Here is a 27,454-nt window from a genome sequence, read left to right as displayed (position 1 = left end):
TTGTATCGTCGTAGGTGGTCAGGTTTGCGTGTTTGTATGGAGCAGGTAGTGCATACACTTTTGCCTTGCTTCTGATTTCAACATGGTCATCTGGTTTGCTGGCTAGGGAAGAAGAGATCTTTCTGAAATGCATTTTTTTTTTTTTTGCAAATATCAGTAGTATGCATTTCTAAAAACTTTTTGAGTCCACAAACTAGCATAGCTGCTGAAAGACCACCTAGGGAGTTCCAGCATAGACCTCTGAGGTGAGGACAGGTGTTTGGCCAGGCACTGACTCCTTACCCCCCAACTACAGCTCCCCCTTGACAACTATTCATACAGGAAGCATGACAAAGAAGGATGTGATGCCCCCATTTGCCTCAGTTCCATATATACTGGAGTGCATGAGGAAAAGGAACCTGGATTACATACGTGAATTTAAGACCTTGCCAGAAGAGCTGAACTGAAAATGGGAATGAATCTCCTGCTGCCTCTTTCTCTCTTTCAGACAGGAGATCGGTCTTGTTCTGCTTGCCTCAGAGCTATTTACTATTTACTTCGCCATCAGTGCTCAAGCCATTTTATTATCACCTCCTTCAGGGAGACATGAAGGGCTGACAACACCTTATTTCTCCCCGTTCTTTACGTTCCATTTATTCAGTAGATGCCAGCCACATCCAGCACCTAATCCTAAAATTATACTTTGGAGATCTTGTTGTGCCAACTTTACACATGTTCTGTGTGCACATGTGCCTTTTGTGCATTTATGTGTGTACAGGCAGCAGATCTGATGTCAGGTGTTGGTGTCATTATAATAAGGAGCCAGGTTGGCACCTGTCGGACAATAGCTCCAGGCATTGTTTCTCTGCATGTCACACTGAAAGACTTGACAACAGTAAGAATCAGATTTTGGAAATAAGCATAAAATGCACACAAAGGAGGCTTCCAAACAGGAGTTGTATTCTGTATTTCTTACACTCATGTTGCACAGGGAGGGGTACCCTTGTGGAGTGTGGAGCTTTCTGACAACTGATATGCATAAGAAGATTTTGATTGTCACTCAACCACACAGAAAAAGCCAAAGGCAAAGAAAACATGATTACAGATAAAGCTGGAATAAACCTGAGTACAGACTGTTAATGCTGGTTGTCAGTCTGGGTCGAGTTAATCCTATGATGCACTGAGCCTTCTTTTCTCCTGTTGCTATGTGATAATACACTGAGGACCTCTAATGTAGGAAAAGGCATGCTAGGTAGTCTTAAATGTGTATAGTAAAAAGATTTCTTAGTAGGGTTTATTATGAATTGACTTTTTGCGCTACAAAAGAATGGATTAAGCAGGCAAGTGATTGTTTATAACAGCTGAGGTAAACACACAGCTACGCTGGCTGACTCTCAATAAAGCAAGGACAACCATAAAACTGAATTTGCCTTACACAACACAATGAGAATGCAGTAATGCGGGAACATGAACATCCTATTTATCAGTAGCAGGAAACAGTGCCCCACTAGAAGGGTAGTTTCTTGAACCATTAATCCTTCGCCTTTGTTCTTCTGAGACCACTTCCAAAGCAAACTTCAAGTTGGCTTATCTTATCCTCTGAAATACTTCCTAATATCTATATGCCTCATTGTCATTCTACCTGATTCTCAAACACCCCAAACCCTCAAAACTAAACGTAAATGACAAGCAACGGTATGTGACTGAGTCAGACAGTGATAGAAAGAGATTAATCAATAATGTCTCCAATCAATGAGCTGTCAGCTTGAAAGATACGCATGACTTGCAATTCTCGAGCCAGAGCATCTATAAAGACCACAGCAATGTCATTTTATTGCTGCAGTGGAGCAGTACTTGTTTGTGAAGCAAGCGGAATGGTGTAAGGACTGACTGTTGTACATCCTATTAAAAATTTGTGTGTCTCAGCAGCTGTTTTAGCAGTCTGGAGTCAATACCCGCGAGCAGTGGAGGTTAAAAGGCCCTGCGTTCATTCTCAGGTTACATCTGCTGCTACAGTATGAAAACTTTCCAAACACCAGACTTTCTCCATCCTTAAAAAGGTCAAACAAATACACTTTAAGTGCATCCACTTTGGGTTCCAGGGGAATAGGAGGGGAAATAATCTGTTAGTCAGGCTTTAAACAGACTGGTGACATGCAAAAAGTACCTGTTTCCCAATGGTCATGATTTTCTGACTGCTTAAACTAAATAGTGAGATAACAGAATGATGGATTGAATGTTGCATCATCATTTCCATAATCTAGCTTCTAAGGATTTTTGATTCAAAGAGGTTTCGCAATTATCCAGTGCTGCCTGCCTGCGATCACAGAGTCTTGACTTCATAGCAGTGCTTGTGGAGATCGTCAGAGCGATAGAGAACTGAGGGTAGGCCGTCAGGTGTTGGGGAACAAAGAGGCGTCAGGAAGATATGGAAGACTATCGGCCCTCCAGTCTGAGCCTGCAGATATGAGATAAAGGCTTTGCCTCCAGTGAGGGAGATCGCAAACTCAAACGCTTTTTGCTGAGACATTGCCAGATAAAAGACCTTCTGGCCAAGAAATAAATTCATGATGTCTTTTCTTGAGGCTTTAATCAGAATTGAAAAACCTTTTAAATTAAAACAAAATACCACAAAAATTCCTTCTACTGTCACAAAGTATTTCAAAGCCCTAGAATTTCTTAACATGTACAGACTACTTAGCGCTGGATTGCATTCCACTGCATGCATGACAAGTGTGATGTCATCTTACCGTCATCCATATCAGGAATGATTGTGATTCTGGCTGTGGGGAACTCTGAGCCCAGGCGGCCCCCCATGGGCATGCTGAGGGTTACGTTGAAGCTTTCCTCATCTTCATACAGTGAGTCATCAATGATCACAACCCGACAGGGTTTCTCTATCTCCCCCTTGTCAAATCGCAGGATGCTGTGATGGTCCTCAGGCCTGGAGATGTAATCGGAGTAGGACAGCACTGTGGTGGGGATGGTGCCTGTGGCTGAGACTGAGTGGGCAGAAAACACAATTACAGGAAGCAAAGGCAATTATTCAAACTGTCCCATAGTACAGTATATTTTTCTTCACATAAAAAAGTCAATACATAGCAATGATTTCCTTTATCCTCGTAATTCTTCTTTTAATGAACAATGAACCTAAGTTTGTTCTCAATTTATGAACAAGTGTGCTTTAATAGAGGAAAGGAATGTTTGCTCTCAATTGCATCTTTCCATTTACATAAACTTTTTGATGTGACATGCATGTTTGTCAAGCCTCTAACAACCCAGCTTTTTTCATTCCTCTTATGTTAAGCAGTGCTGTATTTTAATATTTCTTGATAAATGTGTGTTGTGCATAATGGTGAAAAAGAACAATAAAACATATAATCTTTTTTTATGCACAAGAACAAAACAAATTCAAACACTGGGCAGGCAGAATGAGTGCAAAAGTTCTCTTGGTTTATTATCAATACGGCAACCTTCATGATCTGCTTTACAGATGCAAGTTAAAGAAATTGAGCCTCTGTCCAAAGAGAGGGGATCAAGCTCCCAATACTTATTAATCATACCTATTGGGAACCAGCTGAGGTGGAAGGAAGCATTAAGGAACTCAAGAAACTAAACAATTCAACAAAATTTCCATACATAGTTATTACATTACCTTGCTGAGTGTAGCATATGACCATGAGCTCCTGACTGATATCTCCACTCCTGCGTACAGGAATAAGCAGCTCACCAATATCCTCCTCTATGTTGTACACAGCTGAGGGTATAAACACTGTCGACTCTGTAACAAAAAAAAAAACAAAGATCAACATACAAGATTGTTTCTTTGACATGGTGTGTTTGTATGATTTGATTAAATACCATAAAAATTGCATCAGAAAATGTCTTGTGTATGGGATGCAAATTAACTTTTACAGAATCAAAGTGTTACACTGAATAGGCAGTGAAGTGAATGGGAAGTTTGATTAGAGATGAAGAAAAGGAAAACGCGATGTCAAATCAAGTCATCATTTGCATTAATAAACCATTAATACACAGGCTTGTGCACTGGGACATATAACAGTTCTCCTTACAGCTCTGATGGCGGTGCTTCCATTATGTTTTATGAAGCCTCACCATCTACTCACTATTTATTTGCAGCAATACCCCACCTATAATTGACTTACACAGCAGACAGACAGATATTGCTAGTAAGTGTCACAGATGGGTATTGAAATGTCATGTGTAAGGTAATGTTGTTTAAAATAAGAGTCTTTGAAGACATCAAAAACCGTGCGTACAAATCTCTGTCTCACACACTTGGATTCACTAAAGGAGTCTATTGTTAGTTCTTAATACTGTTTGCAAGCAGAGACATGTTTAAAAGCTATTTTTTTTCCTCAGATGTTTTACTGGCAGCTCTCCATCTCTTTGTCTGCTTTCTCTAAGCTGTGTATGACTTTCAGAAAGGTAATGAGCGAGCAACATTTCAGCAATGAAATCCACAGGGCTCAGAAAGAAGTTTTGTATTCGTCTCATAGAGCATCATAGTTGGGCACAATAACAAGCTGTTGGGAAGTCAACAAAACTTGTCTCCAGTCTTGGTTATTTTAGAAAGTCTGGTCTGAAATGATTTAAATTCATAATGGCAGCCCTTGGGCTATTCCATTATTCTGCTCTCAGTGAAAATAAAGATAAAATACATTTTTATAAGCCTTCAGAGGTTATTTGACCTTGAGAAGCCAAAATACATGAAAACTTTAGCAACTATAAACAGTATAATGATATGATAATGGACATAGCTGTAGGGATACAATGTCTATTTAACTCACGAGGTAGCAAAAATAGAATTTCACATCTTGCAGAGAGAAAGCTGCCAGTTTTCTGATTGCCCTCGAGAGACTTGTGTTTTGTGAAACAAGCTCCACCTAAACATAATAATTAGCATACACTGTTGACAGCAAATTCTTGCTTTTCACCCAATGAAGCCCTATGGGAAGTGGCAAAGTATTATCCATATTTATATCATGCAGTTCTCAGTGGCTCGGTTCTATTGCAGTCAAGCTGTTTTCAGAAACACTGCTCATCTGTTCCAGAAGCGCTTCTTCCATATTTACATTATAATCATGTAAGCAAGGCCAGTGTGGCTATTTCTACACCATATCCTCGTTGAGCTTGTTAAGCTACACTGGTGGAAAGAAGATACTGTCCATGAACCCACTTGTCTTTTTTTTTTCTCATTATGTAGCAATCTTCATAAACAAGTTGGATTAGGGATTTTATCATCTGATCCCAGCTTTCAGTCTTGTCAATAAATACTATATTTAAAGTATTTAAAGAGGAATTTCTGTGATTGAGTTTTGAAGGATTCTTAAAAGGAGTTCTCTGCTGCCTGAATAATACAGTCTTTGGATACTCTGACGGTGTAGCTGACTTCAATCATTTTCTCATAATTGTGGTTTACAAAGTTCACTATGAATGCATTCTCTTTCTCTTTCTTTTGCAGTTTTTTATGTCTTGAAGCGCAGGTTTAAATGGATATATCCCATTGTGTGTGCTGGTAATCAAAGTAACCAGCTACTTTGTCATGGGTGTGCTGTCCGTATTGAAAGTATACCTGACACCTTAGTTTCTTCTACAAATGGATTTCTTTCTCTATAATTGTTGAACATCTGTGCAAAATGATAGGGGAGCATCTTTGATGTTAAGACATGAGGCATCAAACGCTCAATGATATCTAACATAGTGGAAAAATTCTCTGCTGTCAGACTCCACTGTAGCAACACTGGTAAATCCCACATTGTTAGGCAACAATAGCCAAAATGAAAAATGTATGATGCATGGAAAATATTTGTTTTGGGGTATAGCTGTAAAGCAGGAACTGGAAGTTTAGCACAATTAAAATTCTAAGCAAGATAATTAAATGTAAACATTCAAATTAATGTTAAAATATTTAAAGTGAAATCATTACTGACCATCATCAGGGTCCAGGATCTCCACAGTAGCCGCCTCTGGGTATTCAAGGGCTGCCATCACTGGCTCAGACAAAACAATCTGGAAAGTCTCTGCCACTTCATACTCATTATCTGACAGGATCCTGACCTTCCAGGTGGCTGTGGTCTGGCCCGGGTTGAACTGCACCTGTTTCTGAGATTTCCCCCGGAAATCTTTGTCCTTTTCTGCCGTCCCATCCTTTGTTCCAATACCTTTGAAAAAACATGGGGAAAAAGATGATTGGTTATTATCATAATGTGGCAACATCTACTAAGCTCAAACAACATTTTTTATTAATTCTCATGTTTGTCTTTCTTTAATAGATGTACACTCTATGCCTTCCTGATATTTGTGTGGCTATAAATAGTTATACAGACATTGCCAACAACAACAAAAAAGATTCAATTAAGCTACTAATTTTCATCCCCAGTAAAACCAGGGAAATGTCATGCCCCAGTTGGTCTAATTCAACAATATCTGCCCATCTTCTGGGTGCACTTTCCCACCCCCAGTGTTTCAAATGATCGCAGTGGAACTAAAACTAATTATCCCTCATGTCAGCCTGGTCTCGGCAGAAGGGGCTGGAGGCTGACTTGCACTGTCTGACCTTCAGCATGTGAGCTGTTTGATGGAGCTCATAGTCACCATTGCTGTGACACTGGCAGGATTCCTGTTGAGCAGGAGCACTGGAGCTGCTGAAATGTCACACAGCCTCTCCATTGTCTTCGCTAACCGGCCACACAACACGCAGCGGGGGTCTGGCAGTAAATAGGAAAAACACGGCTGCACACCCCAAAGCAACCATGCAAGCTGCCATAAATGTAGAGAACAAGAAATTCCTGGGAAATGAAGCACTGGTAAAGAGGAACTTTTCATAAGAATTCTGTATGTTCAGAACTGTGTTTTTAAAAAAAAGAAAAATTGATATATCACAGTGGGACGACACAGAAGATCTACATTAGACAAAGAATGATAAATGCAGAGCCTGTTTTTTTTCTTCAAAAATTACCATCTAATTCTATGATGAAAATGAGAATGGACTTTGATATGCTAGTACAGAGAGAAGGAAAATGCCGCTGCACATATGTGCTGAGATAAAGTAGTCAAACTCAATAGGGCTTGATAAATCAGCAGTCTTCAAAGAGCAGCTATGAGAGGAGAGAACATGAATTGCCCTTAATTCTATCCTCTGCACAAAGCCTGGATTGGATGGCCCTGATCACAGCAGTCGCTCTGAGGCTTCACAGCAGGTGGGCTCGCTGTAGCCTTCAGACCGGTGCCACCTGTACTGTGCACATTGACCAGTGAAGCAATAGCCCATGAGTGGGGTCCTCTGATCACTGTTCACTCAGGCAGGGCTGGGCAAGACGAGATATCCCCCTGTCTCTATATCATTCCAGCACCGAGGCAGATGGTTTGAAGTGCTACGTTGCTCTAGTGGCTTGTTCATGCCAGTTAATCAAAATGCTTTGCTCTCCCTTCCTCACCACAGCAGAGCAAGAGCAAAACTCCAAATGATCACTGTGAGGAAACTCATGAATGCTCTAGATTTTTTACGAGGAAGAATATCGCCTTACTGAGACAGGATATGTGTTGTTAGTTGTGTACCTGCAGGAGAAATACCGTAGAGGTGTTAAATAAAATAAAAGAGATGTTCTGAACTAAAATAATCATTCGTAAGGTTATATTTCTAGCTAAATCAAATGAATCATTAAAGCCTGCAATGCAGTTGTGTTGCTTTCAACAGACTTAAATATACTATTGTTACAGCTTAAACATGGCAGAAAATGTGTAAAAAGGTTGGAGAGACAAATGACAAATATAATTTAATTTAAAAGCAGGTTTGTTCAGTCTTTGAAGTTCTGTAAGTGTTTTTCTTGGCTCAAAATTAAGAAAGAAATATTTCCATTACTATTTGTTAAGAACGGCAAACATAGAACAGTGTTGTATGATCAAAGCATCACTGCAGGAGGATGTCAACATGGACTCACTTAATGTAATGAGAACTGGACGACATTAAAGCTTTCACCACTTTTGTATTTAGAAGGAGAATTTTTATTGCTACAGAATTGGTACTTTGCGTCGCATGAAAGTACTGGTGAGGCTGCTTTATGATTTTATGTCTCTAGACTGTGGAACATGTTGATATTATAATGGCAAGATCTCTCAATATTTGTAAATTAAAATTAAATATGTATCTTTTTAACCTGGCTTTTCATTTGTAGTTTTTTGCGGCCTAATGCTATAGTCCCAGGTTTTAAAATCTAAATTCTCAAATTATTTCTATCCAAAGTGTTTATTTTAGTAACTGCCATTTAGCTATTTTCAGTATTGTATTCTTTTATTGTTGCTGTCACTATTTTTTAAGGTCCTTTGGGCTGCATGATTAAATGTCGCTATATAAATAAAGCTGAAATTGAAGTTTGAGGCCATTGTCACAGCAAAAAGGTTCAGACTTAAAAAAGAAATATCTACATTACTCCTGCCTTTGTTGGCTTTCCATCATCAGCATGCAGAGGTACATCTCCCCCCCTCATCCATTATCATTTGCCTTCATGCTGCGGCAATTTTAAGGAAATTGTGCCATGAAAAGCTAAAAGCACATGACATTAAGAAAGACAGCAAGGCTTGTTTTCTCTGGGCTCTGAACACAGTGCATCCGAAGTTCAAAGCAGTGCTTATTAAACTGATAATACAATCATTAACAAAGCAGGACCAATGCTCCAGAAAATCAAAGCAAATGTCAATTATCTGATTATTTGTCCAGCCTATACACTATATCCTATTTTGTTGTTTAATAATAACTTGCAGAGGGATCATTTTGGGGTCATTTTAGTTGGTTTTTCATCTTCTGTTTCTTTTGTTCCTGAATTTTTATCAACATGAACCACAAAATGTAAGCATCTTCTTATTTTCACTTGTTTTTGTTTTATTTCTTGCTGTAAATTATCATTGACCTTATGTGCCTGCAGGACGGTAGAGGAAGATCAGCCCTAAGATATGAGCTGATACCTTTTTGTTTGTTCAGTGAGTCACAGAGCTTTAGCAGATATTCTGTGCAACGTGAGGCACTCGAAAGGTCAGCAAAATTTGCATATCACTTCAAAGATGTTTCATTAGTCTTAGGCCCTGGGGCATATAGAGATACAGATGACAGAATTGTAAATAATCCTACTGGATTTGACCTTTAACATTTGGTCCTGTAAATCAAACGTCATCTTTACAGATAGAATAAATGGCAGCACTAAAACAGGCCACTGGTGCCGGTGGTAAGAATTCCTGTCACTCATAAATGCTTCCAGCGGTTTGCTTTTTCTTTTTAACAATGTTAACAGTTATTGTTCGTTTCGTTCTGCCCAGTAAATTGCTTCGACTAACATTTGGAGTGGCGCCTTTCTATGGCCACTAACTTCACATGACCTCTCTCATATGCACACATGGTCCCGGAGGAATTGTCCTTTGCTATTGTGTGACTGCAACATAAATACTGTCCAGAATATAGAGGTGAAAGATCATGACCTGTCTGACCCTACTAGGTCAGTCTTACAATTGTCCTAAAATAAATCAAAGTGTGTGTGTGTGTATGTAGTTACATCTGTGTGCTGTGAGTCCCTGAGGTATTAGGTGTTCAAAAAGTTGAGTGAAACACAGAAGAAAATAGGTTGAAGGATATCCCAAACAGTATATTTTGGCAAGGACTACATGTTTTTAATCTTCTTTGTTAGTGATCTGAATGTATCTCTTGGCACATTTTTTTTTATTTCTTCAAATGTATTTATTTCATTTTGCAGTACTTATTTTATTGTTTTTATTTCATTTTTTAAACTTTACTTATTATATGTTATATTTATTTATTATTCTGTCTCATTTCTTTCTCATTCTGGACAGTTTTGTCCACCATGGATGGATTGACGTAAAATCTGCTTACTGACAAATGAGGTCTCCCCCAGGTAGCCCCGACGTTTTAGCACCACTTCCAGGTACTTGACTTCCTCATCCACCACGTAGTGTTCCTTCTCTAAAGAAATCCAAGCCCAGTTCAGACGGAATTGCTGGTTCTTCAGTTTGTTTCCTCCTGCAAACAGAAATAACAAAGTTAAAGATGACTGAATAGTACTAAAACTCACACGGCAAAAGAACAAAAACATAGTCTTACCAGGACTTAAAAGTCAAAATATGTTCTGAAAATGACCACATCATTTTGTTTCTTGGTTAGCTTAGAAATTTCCAGTCCCACTTATTAGAAGGATTTCTTGGAGAACTTCAGGGCTTGACTTTGACTTCTAGCCAGCACTCAGTGGGTGGGTATGAGGCGTGCGCAACCCTTATGCAAAAGGAATAGGGTTTGTGCCATCTAATTGCTTCATTTCTAATTAAGATAAAAGGTGTCTGCTTCCTGTCTGAACTGGCTTATTTTATCTTTGCCTTTTGAAGTTGCATTCAAAAGCTGAAGCTACAGTCCTGGAGGGCACGACTGCTACCATTTGACCATAAAGACTCAAAGCAGAGCCACATACGCAGGCATCAAACGCAGGCACACAAAGTCTGATGATTTAAAGAAAAAAAGCGCAAAAACGTGCATGCACTGACTTACACAGAAGCTATGCCACACTTTAATACTGTAATTTCCAGAGCAATGGCTATGAGGCTAAATTAAAATACACTGGTTAATAAAAATCTAAATGTATCCCCCAGATTGCAAAGTGAAACCTGCTGCCTGCTGTAATGGATGAGGACGGTGGGATCCAGATGACTGAGCCATTGAACATCTGGCAGAAAGAGTTGGAATAAAAGTGAAAGTGCCAGGAGGGTGCAGGGACATTGTTCAGAGGTTTCAGAGTGTTGCTGTTGTTTATGTTCGACACACACTAAGAGTCTCCACCTCACCCCAACCTTGTTGTTAGGGTCAGTAAATCCGTCACGTAGTGCCGACCACTCCGCTGTGTCCATTTCCTTCCTCGTTAGACAGGGGTAAACTTATACACATTCACTGTGGGTGTTTTATTATGTGTGAGCATGCATGCATTTATGAGTTTGTGTCTGTGTATGTGTGTGTGTGTGTACACTGAAATGTTCTCTGCACCTGTTCAGGGCTTTTCTGTTTGGTCTAGTAGTATACATATTTACACTCACACAGAACAGAATTGGGCCTGAACGCTAGTGACATTGATGCTTTTTGACAATATGCTGCCATAATTGGGACAAAAGGACAAACTCACTGCGATGCACAAGGACAAGCAGCAAAAAGTGTTCTTTTACCCCATTTATCAAAGAAAATCTACAACTCTAATGAACACAACGGGGTGCTTTGATGTTTCCAACCAGATAGGGGTCTTAAAGTTGTAACGATTAAAAATACAGCAACATGCTAAAGAAATATGCCTTTGGCTAATTCATTTGTGATTATCCATTCTGTTGGCCTTTATCAGAACTACTGGACTGAGAAAAATGCAGACAGACCGATGCTGATGTTCCTTGAAATTACAGACCCGGTTCAGAGTGAAGCTCAGATTCAGTGATGCCACTGAGGTGTAATTGGGACACAAGGCTCAAAATCTGTGAAGCTTGAGGAAAAACTAGACTACGTTATCCGCCCTACAAAATTAACAAGTAGTTTGAATCATTTAATAGTATCTGCAGAATTTCATGAAATTCTCATGAACACAGAATTTCTCTCTCTGTTTGAAAACAGGCATTGTTGTTTGGCACATCACTTCAGCACATTTGTACAATGTGTTAACAGCTCTCTGACCTCATTGTGGCGAAAAGAATGGTTTCTTTCACAGTTCACACTATGAAATAAATTGATCTCAGTGTCTCTTAAAGATGCAATCTATTCAACTATGCTTTTAAATAGAAAAAAACTTAGATATCTAGTCCTTATTTTATCCCAAGCAAGCTGTTAATAATGATGGTTTTACTTCAAGTGCAAAGCATTTTGAAGTCTGACAAAATTTACATCACAAACAACATGAAAATTATCATAAAATATAAAAGTACAAAGAGAAAAGTCAGTGTAGCATTATGTTTGATGTAACAAAATCACAGACAAGCAGTATGTCTGTTATACTTCTTAGGAAAACTAGCAACACCAGTGAAAACACCATTTTAATGGAAGCTACAACGGCAGAACAGAGTGTTTTCTAAAAACAAATACTACACATAGAAAACGTGACTCCTTCTGTATCATATTTACCAGTAATTCCGTTATGAAAAAGTGATACATTTAATGAGCCATACATTCTTGAGGTCTACCACAGTGTAGGATTTTTGCTTCCTGTGTGTTCCACATAATTCTTGTGCAGACAGGTGACCTGTGTATGACAGGACCTCCCTACACCATCTGGTTTAAAGCCAGCGGCATGGCGCTCATGCCACGGTAAACACTGCGTCTGTGATCTCTGAGCTGTGAAGTCTGTCTTCCACTGAGGTAATGGAAAAAAAAAAAAAGACCCCGGTTATTTATCTGACTTCACTTGTCTGCTCAAACTTTGTACAGCTATAGCATGGTTAATACACTGAAAGCAGAACAGAATATATGCATAATAAAACACCAGGAGAAATCATAGGTTAAAATTTTTCCCATGTACAATGCAGAATGGTGATGTGTGTTGCAACGGTATTTACATGACACTGAAGAAGGGGTCTACACATCAAAATAAACCTCAAAGATGATGCACTCCTTTTAAAGATGAATCACGCTAAACACCTGTTTGCCTTCAATGGTTTTCACGAGCATAAGCTAGCTCTATTAATTATTCATTTTTCATATTCAGCAAGGTGTAAAGAGGATGCATCCCAAGACTGCACTTTCAAACCTCAGGAAAAATGATTTATGATCACAGTTTATACCACAGTACATACAATCGCAGAATGACATGAGCAAACATTGACTTTAGGAGGCCTTAAAGCCTTAGTAAAGCTGCAGCATGGCCATCAGGGAGCCGGGGAGCGGAGGTGCTTGTTTCCAGAGGACCACTTCACTCCTCTAGATTTCTTTCTAATTAAGATAAGCAGGGGTTGGAGTAAGTCCACTTCAAAGAGGCCCCAAGGAAAACACCAGAGTTAATCTTTAACTAGGTCTCACAGCACTGAGACACAATTTAGTGAACAATATTGGTATCTCTTATGTTCTGGTCTTTGCTCTGCTGTGCGGCTCAGTGCTATACTTGCACTTATTATCAAACTGTATTGCAGTAAAACATGCATTTTTCTACTGCAATCTTAATTTATTACTTTGTCTTGTTGGTTTCTATTAGCTTGTAAGCGCTCATAGTAAAAGTACCTCTAAATATAAGAGGACACGTGACATGTGTATGACAGGACAAAGTGTCAACCTCTACAATCTTAACCACTTAACCACAGCCAACCTTGTTCAATGACCATTTCACAAAACCACTTTTACATTGCATGTAGCTGCACAAAGTCTGTCCACTCGCATAGTGGATGTGTGATGAGGGACAGAAGCCTTTTGAGAGAGGCCAAAGAATGTGAGAGGCTGGACGGTGCCAACTTAGTGCCCCTGTCTCCTCCCTGCATACATGTTGCAGACGGCCCTTATTTGGTTACCGTCAAGCATCGTGGGGCCACGGTGCCCCACGGACACTGCCAGGCAGACAGACCGGCAGCCTTTTGCCCACAGAGCTAGAACCACACTGATTAGGCAGGATAAAATGGGACTAGCCTGTGAATCCTGTCTAATGGGTACAATACATCTAAAAATATTTAATGATCCCATACTTCAGTTGACTTGAAGTGTTGTGTTGCAGCATTAAAATATCAGAAAAGAAATAGCCACATGAACAATTATGCACAAGAGTGATTTTGTGTTTAACCAAAATGATTTTGGTTTAATGTTAGATGTGTGATCTACAATGAATCACTTTAGATTAATTAACAATTCAATCAAAAATACTTAAAACAGACTACACTGGAAGTCAAAGCCACAGGTGCGTTTCATTATGTTTCCTTTTACTGATAAATGTCCATGGAATCTGGACACTTGTGAAGTGTAACTATTTATCATTAGCAAAACTAATTACAGCTGTAAAATAGATTTTAGCTTTTAATTAAATTTTAATTATCCTGCTTTTTTAAATACAGAATATTTTTTTATGCTAGAGGAAGACAGAGAAAAGTAACACTTAATTTATTGTATTACCAAAGCAATAAACCTAGTGCTAACAATAAAAAATGGCTTTATATGCAAGAATAGTTTTTCTTAAAAATGAAAAACCTGCCTAAATGTGGGGCAGTTCATTTTCCCATACCATTTGTTTACATGCATAAAAATACTTATGTGGATGAGAAAATGCTGGATAAGGAGCTTTTGCACCTGCACTGGGAGTCTTATAAAGCACTTTGCTCAAGCCAATTCACTCCTAGTAATTACACAATTTATCAAAGCCACTAAATCTTTACCAAATTGTCGATATTTTTCATTAGTAAGCAGTAGAAAGTAATTGTTTACAAAAATAAACATTTCTTTTTCGTCCATACACCTGAGCAGTAGACTCAAATGATCCCAATAGTCAGTCTTATTGGTCTATCTCTCCAACATTTGGTTTCTACGCATCCACTACTGACCAGGATGCCATAAATCTTTTGATTTAGTGCAATTATATTATGAATACTCACAATACATGATGATGATGATTTGGGTGATACTCCAATCTTTCTGCTATGTCAAAACTTTGTGCCCATGACAGCGTACACTACTGTATGATAAAATGTACTAGTCAGACTTCCTTGAAAGTTTTTATAACAATTACGTGTCCTCAGAGAGAGCACCCATGCTATCTAGAAAACTTCATGAAATCTCTTTTGAGGCAACATATTGCAGCATTTTGGGGGTGTAGGTGGGACTTTCAGGCTTTTGAATAAGCTGATTTTAATTTATGTTATAGTAGCTGCATTGCCCTTGAGATCTTTACCTTTTTAGTTGGCTTAGAGACTCATGGACTGATGGTCAGCTGACTTTCTAACTTAGAGGAAAATTATGACTTAATTCTTTACTAAGAAAACAATAAAGTTTAATTTCTGGGACAGAGAGTAAACATATTTTATCATCCCAACTTCTATTAAGTCCACAAAATGATCTGTCTTTGAGGTCCACAGTGTACCAGACAATACCAGCATACTTTTCACCTCTCCAATTAAGGGAAAAGGGATATGATAATCCTGTTGAAAGAGAGAAAAAAACACATGGCAGAGCAGAGAGAGCGAGAGAGCAATATGGTCTAATCACCCTAAGCCTTGTATCTGCAGTAACGAGTGGGGAGCTGGCCATGGCTTGAGAGATTTAAAACGGTTATGATTTCACAGGCCCTAAACCCTTTTCTAGCAGCTCAGCCTTTCAGGGAACTGATCTGCCATAAATTTGGCCCCTCCACAGGGTCCATTCTGGCAGTCGCTGCCTCTATTTCCACTCTGACACAGTGGTCACTCTGAGGCGACATTTGTGGAGCCTGAAAGAAAGGCCAGAGGTGCTTCTGAACAAAAGTGCTGGGTTAGAGAGCCACGCAAGGCTTAAGGCAAGCAATGCTTTGCTCTCAGCAGGGAAAGTTCTTTGAGATTAACATCTGAACCACAACTATAGAGTGATTATACTCTCAGTCCTCTTTCAAAAATTTAAAACACAATGGTTACACTTACTTTTGTCTTAAATGACCGTATCCCGAATACGGTTGTTAAAACTGTTTAGATTGTATTTAGAAAAGCAATAACCGAGTGGTGTTTACTTACTATATTACGTTTCTGCTCAGAGATTTTATGGGGACATAGTTATCTTATGTTGGCTAGGATTACAATAAGTGCAATTAGAATACAGTTCTAGCCATTTTAGGGTGTATAAATAAATTGCATCACTATTATAGTCTCCTAATTGCTTGGGCTTACTGCATGTCAAAAGGCGGATTATGTATTTCTTCAGTTCCTCAGAGCTGATACATAACATACATAATGGATGAGAACAGAAACTGATGATGGTCATGAGAACAAGGCAAACTGTTTGAAAAGGCTTCACTGTTGACCAGCATCCACAGAAAACAATTCAAGATAAAGCACTTCACTTCAGGGTTTATAATTTAAATGATGTCCTCTACCTTATGATTGACAGTAAGAAACCTTTGAAGCAAAGCCACAACCTTCAGTTGACACTTGCTGCGTTCTCTTCCAAATTGCAGCAAAAAGGTTGTTGTGGAAACTGCACGGTGATTTTCTTCTGGGTTCAAAAACTAGGAGTCCCCCACATGTGTGGAAAGACAAAAAGGAATTCCTAGAGCTCTTATTTCAGATGGGGCTCCTTTATTTGTGGCCCAGGAGAGAAATGTGGCAGAGGAAATACTGTACAATAGGACTGTAGGGAAAGGTCACTCCTGTCCTGGGAGTCTGCTTCACGCTCCAGTATCCTCACACACTGCCACAAATGACGTCATTTATCGCCCGCTACAGAGCAAACTTCACACATGAGAACACTTAGAATGGAGAGATTATGTTTTTGAAAGTTCTTGAGTACGTTAAAATTTAATTTGTTAGACAAACATGAATCTGTACACATGAAAAAAGTCTAAACTGCAGACAGAAAACACCTCAGTGCAGTTCCCTTTGTATATTTGCCAGGGACAATACCTCTCTGTGTCTGCCAATTACTGACATCACATACGTGCAAACACTAAGGGTTTGTAAGTACAATCCTATTAGCATCGGCTAGAAATACTAGTTTAGAATTTTTGAGGAGGATCCTTAAGGATTAGCAGCCAGCACTAACTAACTCTGCAGCAGACCTGCTCTGTTGTGGTTTACTGTTTTCCAAGGGCACAGACTGTCCTGCCAAGCTCACAAAGTCAGGATCTATCCCCAATCATGGCTACAGCTGTAGGTCTGGCAAACAACTGTTCTGACTTGAATAGCCACAGAAATTTCTAAAGGTTTTCTTTCATTTTGATTAAGCTACAGTTATTAGCCAGATCGTGATCTATATAAACTCAATTTGTAAAGATTTAAAGCAAATCTTCATCTGGCAAATGCTAAATGTGCAGCAAAAATCATTTCTAGCATAATTTCACTGACATTTAGAGAGATCTTTGCTTGTCTGGACTTTTTCAGCAGGAAGAAGACCATTTTGCCAGGAAACTGAAAAGATGAAATGTATCTCTGCACAGGATCCAAAAAGCCATCGCTGACGGCTTTGGTTGTTTTGATTGTATTGGTGAAGTCAGACAAAGTATTTCTTGATTGCCCTTCAATAGCATTCCTGGCTGTCAAAGAGGACGCAGCCTCGAGTGTCTTAATTAAGAGTCAGCCGCACAGTTTAGAGAGCGAAAGCCTGAACTCTCAATAGCAGGGGAAGTAACAACAAAAGGCTGAATAAGCAGCTACAGGATTTTCTTCAGCATTCACATGTAAAGGTCACCATGGGTTTAAAATCGGGAGTTTCTTGTTCATTACCAGTCAATTATTTTCGAACACCCTGACACATAGGTTGCTGAAGTAACTAACAATTTTTCTGAAAAGCACTGGAAAAGTTCCATAAAGGCAAAACTGTAAAATCCGCAAACCTTCTGAGCATGATATATATATATAGTTATTACAGCAAAAATGTACACTGTGAGAAAAACAACACTCTTTTTGAGCGTACCTTGACAATAACAAAACAAACATTTTCTAGACATGTCAGACACTACCTGACTGACAGGATGAGCTCATGAGACAAAAATCTCTCTCCATCGCAGGAGCTCAAGTCTTACATTGTTACAAGTGTGCATGTGTTAATTGTTCCTTAACTCTCCAATGCAGTTAGTGGCAGAGCAGAAAAGAGCAGAGGTAGTGAAATAACAAGGAGATACAAGCAGAAGTGTGAAAATGTGAGAGAAAACAAAGCAACATAAGGATGGAGGAAGACAGGACTTGACAAAGAGAGGGGGACGTGCTTTTCATGACCCTTGAATGCACAGTGTTTGCTCTCTTGTCATACCGAATAATGGTGGACTGTTTGCTGAAAGCAGCAGTGTGAGGCCATAGAATATAAAACCCGATCCCAGTCCCACAGACTCATGAGTGCCATACTAATAAAGCTGGGTATTTGTTGAGTCTGTTCTCAGGGCCGGCCTCCTCTGGTTTCACTTATAACAACATGTTTCAGCTGCATTTCACAGTTGTTACTTGCAAATCCTTACATGTAGAAGGGCTTTTGCCTGAGAGGAAAATGCACACTGAAAAGCTGAAATGGTAATTCCTAAAGAAGTGTTAAATGGCTCTTGGTCCTTTGTTTATGACTGGTGAATAGGAGCCATCAAGTAGAACTGTGCAAACCTGCATGTTAAAGATAAGCATGCTATTCTGCATTCATGAAAAGAGGAAAGAAAATGTCTAAGGACTTAGTGTTGTTATTGTCTCCTCCTTGTAATATTGGACTGAAGATTAGTCAGCGCAGCGGAACAAACCCTGGGTTAAAAAAAATGTGCTGGCATGATAAAATAAGATCACTTCTAAGGACGCATCCAAAATTTCACTTAGACACTCATACTGCAAATATTTTTCTTGGCATTTGAAGGATTGTAAAAGCTGTTTCTGGATGTCTTTGTTGGAAACTGTGAATCTTAAGATGGAAAAATCTCAAAGAACTTTTGGTGCAAAGTCAAAGATGCTCTTGTTGCAGGGATGAATTATGTGACTGTGCACTTTAAGTAGTGGCTAATAACATGCAAAATCCTGTTGCTGTGCAGTGATTGTATGTATAGCACCACACTGCAAATTATAGAGATTTATATGTATACTCCTCTGGGACAGCAGTGTTCTCTGACACACTGAAATGAACAACCTGTGCATCACAATACTTTGCACCCCAAGGAATGCAATAAAGTAATTAGATTTGATGAGTTCTATTTACCAGACAATGAAAATTATAAGGGACGAAGGATAAAACGTAAAGGTCAAAGAAGGTATACATTAAATGTGTGCAGAAGTCTCATTGTTGCTACAGATTTATCTGTAACAGTTAAACGGGCACTTTGAAAGCCCTTTAAAACATAATCAATTCTCTTTAAAATTTAAGTTAAACTTTAATTAATTCTGTTAGCTGACTCTCCCAAAGGTTTTGCAAGACCTTAGCAGCACTAAATGTTCTCTTCCTGCAATAAACCATTCCTGCATATGACTCAGTGACCAGTGATAACCTTTAACGCAATACAGAACGATTTAGTGGTAACTGTAATGGCTTTAGCCAATTACTTTGGGGATTTAAGGAGTGAAATATAACCGCTGTATCAGATTCCCCAGTTACTAGACCAGCACCCTCTGGCCTTTCTTTCTTTCCCTCCCATTTGCTTGCTAATATGTAACTCTTCACTCCAAGCCCATGTCCTGAAAAACCAAGATAAGCTCATGCACGGTCTAGTTAATTTCAGGCAGCAAGACATTCCTTAGTATTCTTAATGAGGGAAGAGTTCATCTGAGCTCTGGACATTTCCCTGGCTGTTCCAGACGAGTGTTTCAGGGTTTTTGTTTGTTTGTTTGTTTGTTTTAATGTTCCTCACATTTACAACAGCTCACACACTCACTGAGTACAATTGTTGCAGCAACAGAATGTTCTAAAGAAAAAAAAATGCTTCAGCAGTGGCGTGCATGTTGAAACAGTTAAAAAGACCAGACTATTTCAGTTAGTTATACACTGCTTCGTTCTAGAAAACTATGACTGATTTACAGGGCAGTATCTACATTTTAACACAAAATATGACATGTTTTTACTTGAATACTAGCCACCTGATTATAGCTTTTCAAAGAAATTACAAGTGAAAAACATCTTATTTTAAGCCCCCATATTATTAGATGACATTTTATAAATGTACTGTAGATGCCTCACATGAACATCAGGTAAAAAACAGGAATGTTCACTGACATAAATAGCAACACAGTTTGAGGCTATCATTTATTTTTAGAAATGTAGAGAAGTGGGATCCATACTTTACATACAAGCCTGCGGCAAACTTTTTGTTTACAGCTAATCAAGTCCACGGCAAATATCAACATATTTATGTAAATTTCCCCTGGAGTGGGGAGAAATAAAGAACTTTATCTTATCTTATCTTATCTTTATCTTTTCTATTCATATGTAAATTAGGCTACGCTCATGTGGGCTCACCTACTACATTTGAGCTCTCACAACTTGTCAACACAGGCGGAGTTTAGAGAATGAACTGCACATCAGCACATTCATACCAGCGCTACAGGCGACAGGAAGCAGCTTGACGCCTTGCCCCCACCAATACTGGGACCAGCAGAGCACTTCTATCTTTCATCTCCCCTGACTGCTCTTCCCTCCCGTTTCTCAACAAGACGACTCCTCATATCCTGCCTATCAGGCTACACTTACGGAAAGCAGGTGGTAGAGGTGGTGGTGAGTGGGAGCTTGATCCACAAAGAATCCCCAAAGGGTTTCATCAGCACCTTTTATGAGATGAGAGCCCCGTTACTCCCAAGATGCACTCCTATCGTGTGTGAAAATGCATGAACCTTCTCTAGAGACTTTGCATCAAACTGTGTAACATTTTCAATTCCCATGTACTGTATATATTTTCTTGGCATACTGGAATGCTGATGGTGGCAAAATAAAAGGAGCTGGTGTTTTTCCTGGTCTACATTACAGCACCCTAATCAAAAGAGACAACAGCTTGAAATCAAAGGCAAAACAGTTATCAATTAAACTGCAGTTGATACCCAGCATCTTGATGAAACATTTCAGCAGTGCCAGCTTCATCTCTGATTATGGAATCAGGCAGCTGGCCCCGTGGCGGATCGACGGTGAATGACTGTGTATGTAAATCTGCAAAGGAAAAAAAAAAGCATACAAAGGAGGTGTAGCCTGCAATGGGCTCCAATCGTGAAACCCAGGCTCTGCTGTAGAGAGCTGTGACATTACAGCCTTAGCCCAGCTGTCAGAGGCTTATCATGCAGCAGGGCTGGGAAGAGCAGCTCCGGCCCACTGCTGGGATGCAGGGGCCAAAAACACATTATCCAGAGTGATTTTGCAAAACTGAACAAAGCTTTGCTACTGTGAAAAGAAAGATGTCACAGCAGCAACTGTAACATCAGTGACACTCAGAATTCCTGCTCTTTTCTGATACTAGCACGTTTGTCAAAACAGTCTCATCAAAAGATCTGAACTTTTAAGTCCAAAAATCAAACAAGACAGAAATGGAACACTATGATAAGTCGCTGAGATTTTAATTTTGCTTTTGTTTTACTGGCTGGAAATTTCTTTTTTTTTTCTTCTGCTGGTGCTGTAATGACTGTACTGAACGTATTTTTTACATGTGGTCATCAGGATTTCTAGAACTGACATGTCTGGGACTGTCCTGAAAACTGATGACACAAACTTCAGCCTGCAAGTGTGTTTTTTTTTTTCTACACAAAATAGAGGGATTTTCTTGAAACTCGCTGCTACAACAATCTCAGTTCTGCTAGACTGATATCCTAAGGCACTTATGATGACACACATCATCATCTACAGAACAAGTCTGGGCCTGGGATTTTTTTCTTTGTTAACCTTAACTCCATACACTTACTGGGGCAGGATATGAAGAGACAGTGAAAAGAATCATCAGGCAGGGATCCCATTGTGATTTATGAAGGGTAAATGAGGGCAAATCGGTCTATACGTGTGTTAGTTGCTTTTGCAGTGATGCACCCAAATTCTCAATGATACTCAGCAGCACAATCACATGAATGAAAAATATACTGCAGAGAGATATTGCTGTGGCTATTCTGATTCAATATCTATCATTAATACATTTGGTGCTCTCTTTTTCTGTCCTTTGCAGTAGAAACATCTTAGGCAGCAGAAAATGTGTTTCTACTATACGGGCTCTTCAGCAGTAATTTGTACTCAAGAGAAAAATGGAGAAAAGGAAGCATAACTCACAAGCTGATGGTAATCCGACAGATATTGGCAAAGCAAACCCAAGGACAAAGACAGAAAAAATTTCACTCGCTAATTCAATGCCTAATTTATAATAGAACAATGAAATTTCTCATCAAGATGTTTTGGCTTACTTGTCTTGGGGAATGAACTAATCATTATTAATAGCTTTTGAATCTCTTTCTACATTGTCTCAAGTGTGCTGGATCCCAATGAAGGTTTAATCTACTTGCCAATGAGGACAGGTTCTTCACCTGTTTGTTTTGTTGCTGCAGCTCTTTGCAGATATGCTTTCACTTCAGTCATCTCTGCTCTTCACACATGCATTAAGGAAAAATAAACTTACAGAGACACCTCGTTATGCTGTGCTGAATAAAGAAGACTGGTGCTGGGTAATAACCATAGCAAACATAATTGCAACGCAGACTGGTGAGAAAATTACAGCACAAAGTTAGCTACTGACTGCATAAGGGACCGGTGAGAGACACAAATCACTCTCCGGCTAAAACGATTAGCCTAAATCCTTTCTGCAATTCAGTTTTTCATCCCCAAAGTGAAGCAGCTGTTCCACAGGAATAGCTCTGTAATCAGCTCCCAGATGTTTTATCATTAAACATTTTTCCACAATAATAAAAAAGACTACACCTAACATTTTACTAGCGGCAGCACAGATGGACTGTAAAGAAAATCCCAACACTCTAAAATCTCTTTAAAACACAACAACTGGACTAGCTATATAATTTGTTGAAGCTTACAGCATACTTTATGCATATGATTCATAGCATAGGTCCCAAGGACAGGGGAATGTTATACCCCCCAAGTAAAGTATAGGGGAGACACTTTCATTAATAACAGGAGAGAAAGACACTGCAAAACTGCAGAGTCATCTCCTGCGTTGTGATGGGGATATTATAGCATACACAAAGTCTATACTAACCTCACAACTGCATGTGAGCGCATGTTTTACCTTATTTTTGCTGTGCTCTTGCATGCTATGTGAAGTAAGATAATCCCTTCTAACCTGGCATTAAACAGGAGGGGAGAAAAAGGAGATGGAGAATGCACTCAGTGTCACAAGCAATTAGACGCCGATAACATGGAAGATGTTGACAACCATCATATCGGATGTTACTGCGGGCCAGAATGGTTCAGAGGATTTATTAGGTCAGGTACTCACGGTGACCTGGACTTATCTTGTTACAAGAAGCAGAAATAACAAACAGAACATGCTTGTTGAGGTGGCCTCTATAGAGACACGTTGGGAACTGGAGAGAAGAAACATTCCACTCTGTTTCAGGCGCTTCGATGTAAGAAAAAAATGTTCCAGTCAGGAATTTGCTCTATTTTGCGCTCTACAGACACTTTTCACCACAAATGTGATTTACTGGCTTACATTCTCTCTGCTTTTTATACTAAGCAAGTCCTATTAGTCAATTGGACAACTACAAGGAAGCTATGAGCATACCCGTGGAGTGTGACCTTCAGAAATAGCACATTTTTATAGACTAACCCATAAATGATCTTTAGCTGCCTCTTTGTAGCTCAGTGAAAGGAAAAAATAAGGTGGTAGTGAGGTGCCTGGAATGAAAAACAAAGACTGTAGCAGCGTGTCTGTCATTAGGAACATCCGTGATGCTGACTGACTGGCTGGAGGCAGAGAGGGATTCAGCTCCATAAACAACTGCCTGGGAATGCCAGGGCTTGTGTGTGCTCAAGTAAGCTCACCTGAATGCACCTGAATCCCCAGGAGACAAGGGGAGGGCTGGAGCCCACCGAAACACAGCAATTAACTGACTTAGAATGACAAGCGCAGCACCCTCCCTTGCACACACATGGATACACAAACATCCAGATATCAGTTTTCTTCTAAGCGAGACACTTTCTACGTAATTAAAGATGCTTCTAGCCCACTGTTTGTGACTTTTCTGTCCAGATGTGATGTTTCTCTAAACAGTAAACAGACACCAACATATTAATATGTGCAATTTCAGACCTCTGTGATTATTCATTCAAAGCTTTGACAAGCTTGGCAAATAGTGAGACATACCAACGGCTCTGGGAAAATAACTTCTGTCATCTCTTTTTTGGCAAAAGCATCTTAAATACAGCTGTAAAAGCACACAGTGGCAGCTACTAAAATGAAATAGAAATGGAGACAAGGGAAAATGACACATCAAGCCCACAAATTACCCATGATTACAAAGTTGAAGGCTATTACAAAGGATGCGCAGTGTAATTTTGAAGTAAATTCAATATTACTCTATTTCTTATATTTCACCAGGGTTAAAAGCAGAAGTGTTCTAGTCACACTCTAAGATTCCAACTAATAATTAATTAAAACTGATAAGCATTTTGGGATGTGGTCTAATTAAGATGTTATTTGTAGTGAAAAGCCCACTTGCTGTCTTTATGTTGCCAAGTTCATTGAGTGAAAGAGTCTGAATTACATAAGCATTATTCATCTGTCTAAATAAATTAATTATTGGGGGTTTGTTATCATTTTTAGTAGTTCTCAAAAATCATCTGCCTTCTTAAAGCAAAGATCATTACTATAGTGAACACTTAAATACCACTATGTCCAGCGTACCTTTAAATTTAGGCTATGAACACACAGTTTAGTGGTAAAATGGCACAGAAAGAAGCAGACGCAGAGAAGAACTCAGACTCTGGTGGCTCAATTTAAAAACCAAGACTGTGCCCGTCACAAGACAATTCATCTATTAGAAAACTGTGATCTCAGCTCCAACAGTTAAAACAACTTTGTGGTCAGATGTCAGACTGTCGTAAGTATTTGGATAGAGCTTAATAAATGGCTTGGCACTTTCCATTCATTCTCCCTTTGTGAGAAAACATGCCAAGAGTAAATTAGTGTCCTGCTCTGTAGTAAGAGCAGGCTAAAAGTCACTCTGTTCTTAGAATGACAGTTGAGCCCACAGAAATCCTGTAACTATCAGTTGTGTGCCTCACTACAGAGTATTCACCTAGAATTTGAGGCAACAAAACACATGTACTATTTTAAAAATGACCACCATAGAATACATACATACCCACTTATTAATCAGTAGACAGCAGCAAGTGCAGGAAACTACTTGCACACTTATTCACAAGTTCATCACAGCTGCTGGCACGAACTTCTGGAATCCCACTGAGCAGCTGCGACATGAAAAGTAACTTTTCACCCTTAAAAACATTGCCCAAGTGCAGTTGGTAAAATTCCCAATGAACTTGAAGTGAGGAGGAGAATGTTTTCCACTGCTGAACATGACATAGTGCAGCTGTGTGCCAGTGTACACCATTCAGCTCCCACACAACACGGCTGTTCAAAGAGCTGCAGGCTCTGTCTGGGGATTTAGGGCAGCCACCAGCACAGCTTAAATCTTATTAAAAACATGTTCTCTGACTGCCTCACAAGCTGCAGCGCAGTATGTGTCAAGTCCTTATGGATAGGCCATCCAATAAGACAATCCACGCATTTGTGAAGCCATTTAGTTGCCACTACAAAGTAGAATTACTGTGTCAAACAATGACATTTTTGAGATGTGGTGTGTCTGATTGCAGCAATTTTATTCCTTCTTTTGTTTGAGCACAGAACTATAACTAAGGACAGAATAAGACACAAGCTGTTTTTAATCTTCTTATCAAGCCTGAAAGTAATGTAAAAGATTGTAGCAAGTGCTGAAAAACATGTATTTAACCGCCAGTTCTGGGATATCAACTACTAGTGTAAGATGTCATCGAGTATCAAGCACGCTACAAAGAGAAAGAAAGTGACAGAGAAGGAGTGGAATCCCACAGAGATCCATGACAAATAACCCAAGTGAGATAATAACAAAGGGACTGATGGAACCTCAGTCAGCAACAACTGAGCTCTGCATGGGTTCAAAACTTGCCACCAGCTCAGGTAAAGAACTGTTAGTGAGTACCAGCTCCTGCATTTTAATCGTCACTTACTAACACACCGTGCACCCTTCTGGCATTGATTTTAACCTGTCTATTATGACACTGAAGCCACAGATTAGACCTGAGAAATGAGAAATGAGAAAATGCATATGGGGGCCTACTGAGGTGCTTGTGGGAAAAGAGGGCCCCTATTAGACTGTTCCTTTGTGCTCAGTCATCACAGCTGAAGGGTAGCAGAAAGGACACACTGTCAGGCACACTGCTTCTGCTAATCGGCAACACCAGCATGATTGCCTCAAACCTTTCACTCAGCCTGTGCCTGATTACATATCTACAGTAAAAAGAAGGTCTTGGCTAATTGCTCTACTAATTAGTTACTTTCTAAATCAACCATTACTTTCTGAAAAATAATGAGTGATTAAGGGTTGGAGCTATAAAACTGACATACCTATGGTATAATTTGCAGTAAGACAATCAGGAATGTTCAGATAAAATTTTAATCAGCGTTGAAGCCTGGCAGTCAAATGTTGTGTCTAAGCTCTTGGTTAAGTGGAATCAATATAGTTCTTACCCATAAACAGTAAATCTTTCATTCTCTTTTAATATGTGCTTACTTTCACATTTACTTTACTGAAGTTATGGTACACATACCTTTTTAGTTCATATTTCTGCTTAACTGGGCACATTGTGAAGGGCATGCAAGCCTTTTAGATCAATTTTAGTTTTTCAAAGTCCAAGTTGAGACAGTGCAACAAAATTCCTATTTCATCAGTATAACAATGACTTATTTCAAACTTATCAGTATAACTTCAAGAACAGATGTGTAAATAAAAGAACTTACCACTGTCCTCAATGGAGAAATAAAAGATGTCATCTGTGGCATTGTCACCATCCCTCAGAACATAGCAGATGCTCATATCATCAATCTCAGCTGAAAAAGTGAAAATTTGTATAAATAATATTGATATATATCACAAAAGTTGATACTAGTTATTTGGCTAAAATACCAAATAGGAAAATATATGCAATTTGTTCTGTCAGACTGTTTATCAATGATTTCTAAACCCTGATTAAGAAGCAGAGTGAGGCTGTGTGATGAAATGTGCACACTAATAGCATCAGGGGAGTCTGAAAGGGGAAAAAATGGCCTGATAAAAAGGCTACATATCTATTAGACTCCTGAATGACACTGAATATTAAGAATTGTTTGACTCTTTTGGCTTTAACACAGCAGTCAGTTTGCCATCCTGACAGCATGGTACTAGACGGAATTCTTTATGGTACCGGATTTGAAAGATTGTGAAGTTTACACGCTTGCTGTCTTCAATATTTGATGTCAAAATATCTCTCTTCAAAGGGGAGGATGCATAAAGATGCAGAGCCAAAATTTTAAAATGCCCAGGAGATAGTGTCTTTATTTACCGTCTGTTTACTCTTGTGAGATCTCTTGAAATATTGAACAGGCCTCTAGGGGAAAGCTCACAGTAGCTCAGTAAATAAAAGCAGGGAATACATGGACATTGACTGTACACTAACTCAGCCACCCAGATATTTACTATTTAACAAGATACGACTCTGGTCTGTTTGAAATGTGTCTCCTGTACTGCACAGTGTTGTTTACACAGTCAGTGAATTGCTGTGAGCCAGACTATAATGTATCCCTCCCTTTGACATGTTTGCATGTTC

The 27,454-nt window shown here is 39.2% G+C and overlaps 1 protein-coding gene across 2 annotated transcripts in view; it reads right to left on the bottom strand.

Moving 5' to 3' along the window:
- Window positions 1-27,454, bottom strand: part of frem2b (FRAS1 related extracellular matrix 2b) — a 50,252-nt gene that overhangs the window by 17,227 nt on the left and 5,571 nt on the right. For both annotated transcript variants that reach the window (XM_035944763.2, XM_023262844.3), the window contains exons 2-6: window positions 26,610-26,699; window positions 9,881-10,027; window positions 5,934-6,164; window positions 3,635-3,760; window positions 2,730-2,981 (exon numbers count right to left, since the gene is read on the bottom strand). In XM_035944763.2, the coding sequence (XP_035800656.2) occupies window positions 2,730-2,981; window positions 3,635-3,760; window positions 5,934-6,164; window positions 9,881-10,027; window positions 26,610-26,699 (846 nt within the window). The remainder of the gene's footprint in view (window positions 1-2,729; window positions 2,982-3,634; window positions 3,761-5,933; window positions 6,165-9,880; window positions 10,028-26,609; window positions 26,700-27,454) is intronic.

This window comes from Amphiprion ocellaris, chromosome 7, assembly GCF_022539595.1.
Source record: "Amphiprion ocellaris isolate individual 3 ecotype Okinawa chromosome 7, ASM2253959v1, whole genome shotgun sequence".
NCBI classification, from domain to species: Eukaryota; Metazoa; Chordata; class Actinopteri; family Pomacentridae; genus Amphiprion; species Amphiprion ocellaris.
Note: the sequence above shows the minus strand (reverse complement) of the source record. Positions and strands in the feature narration are given on the sequence as shown.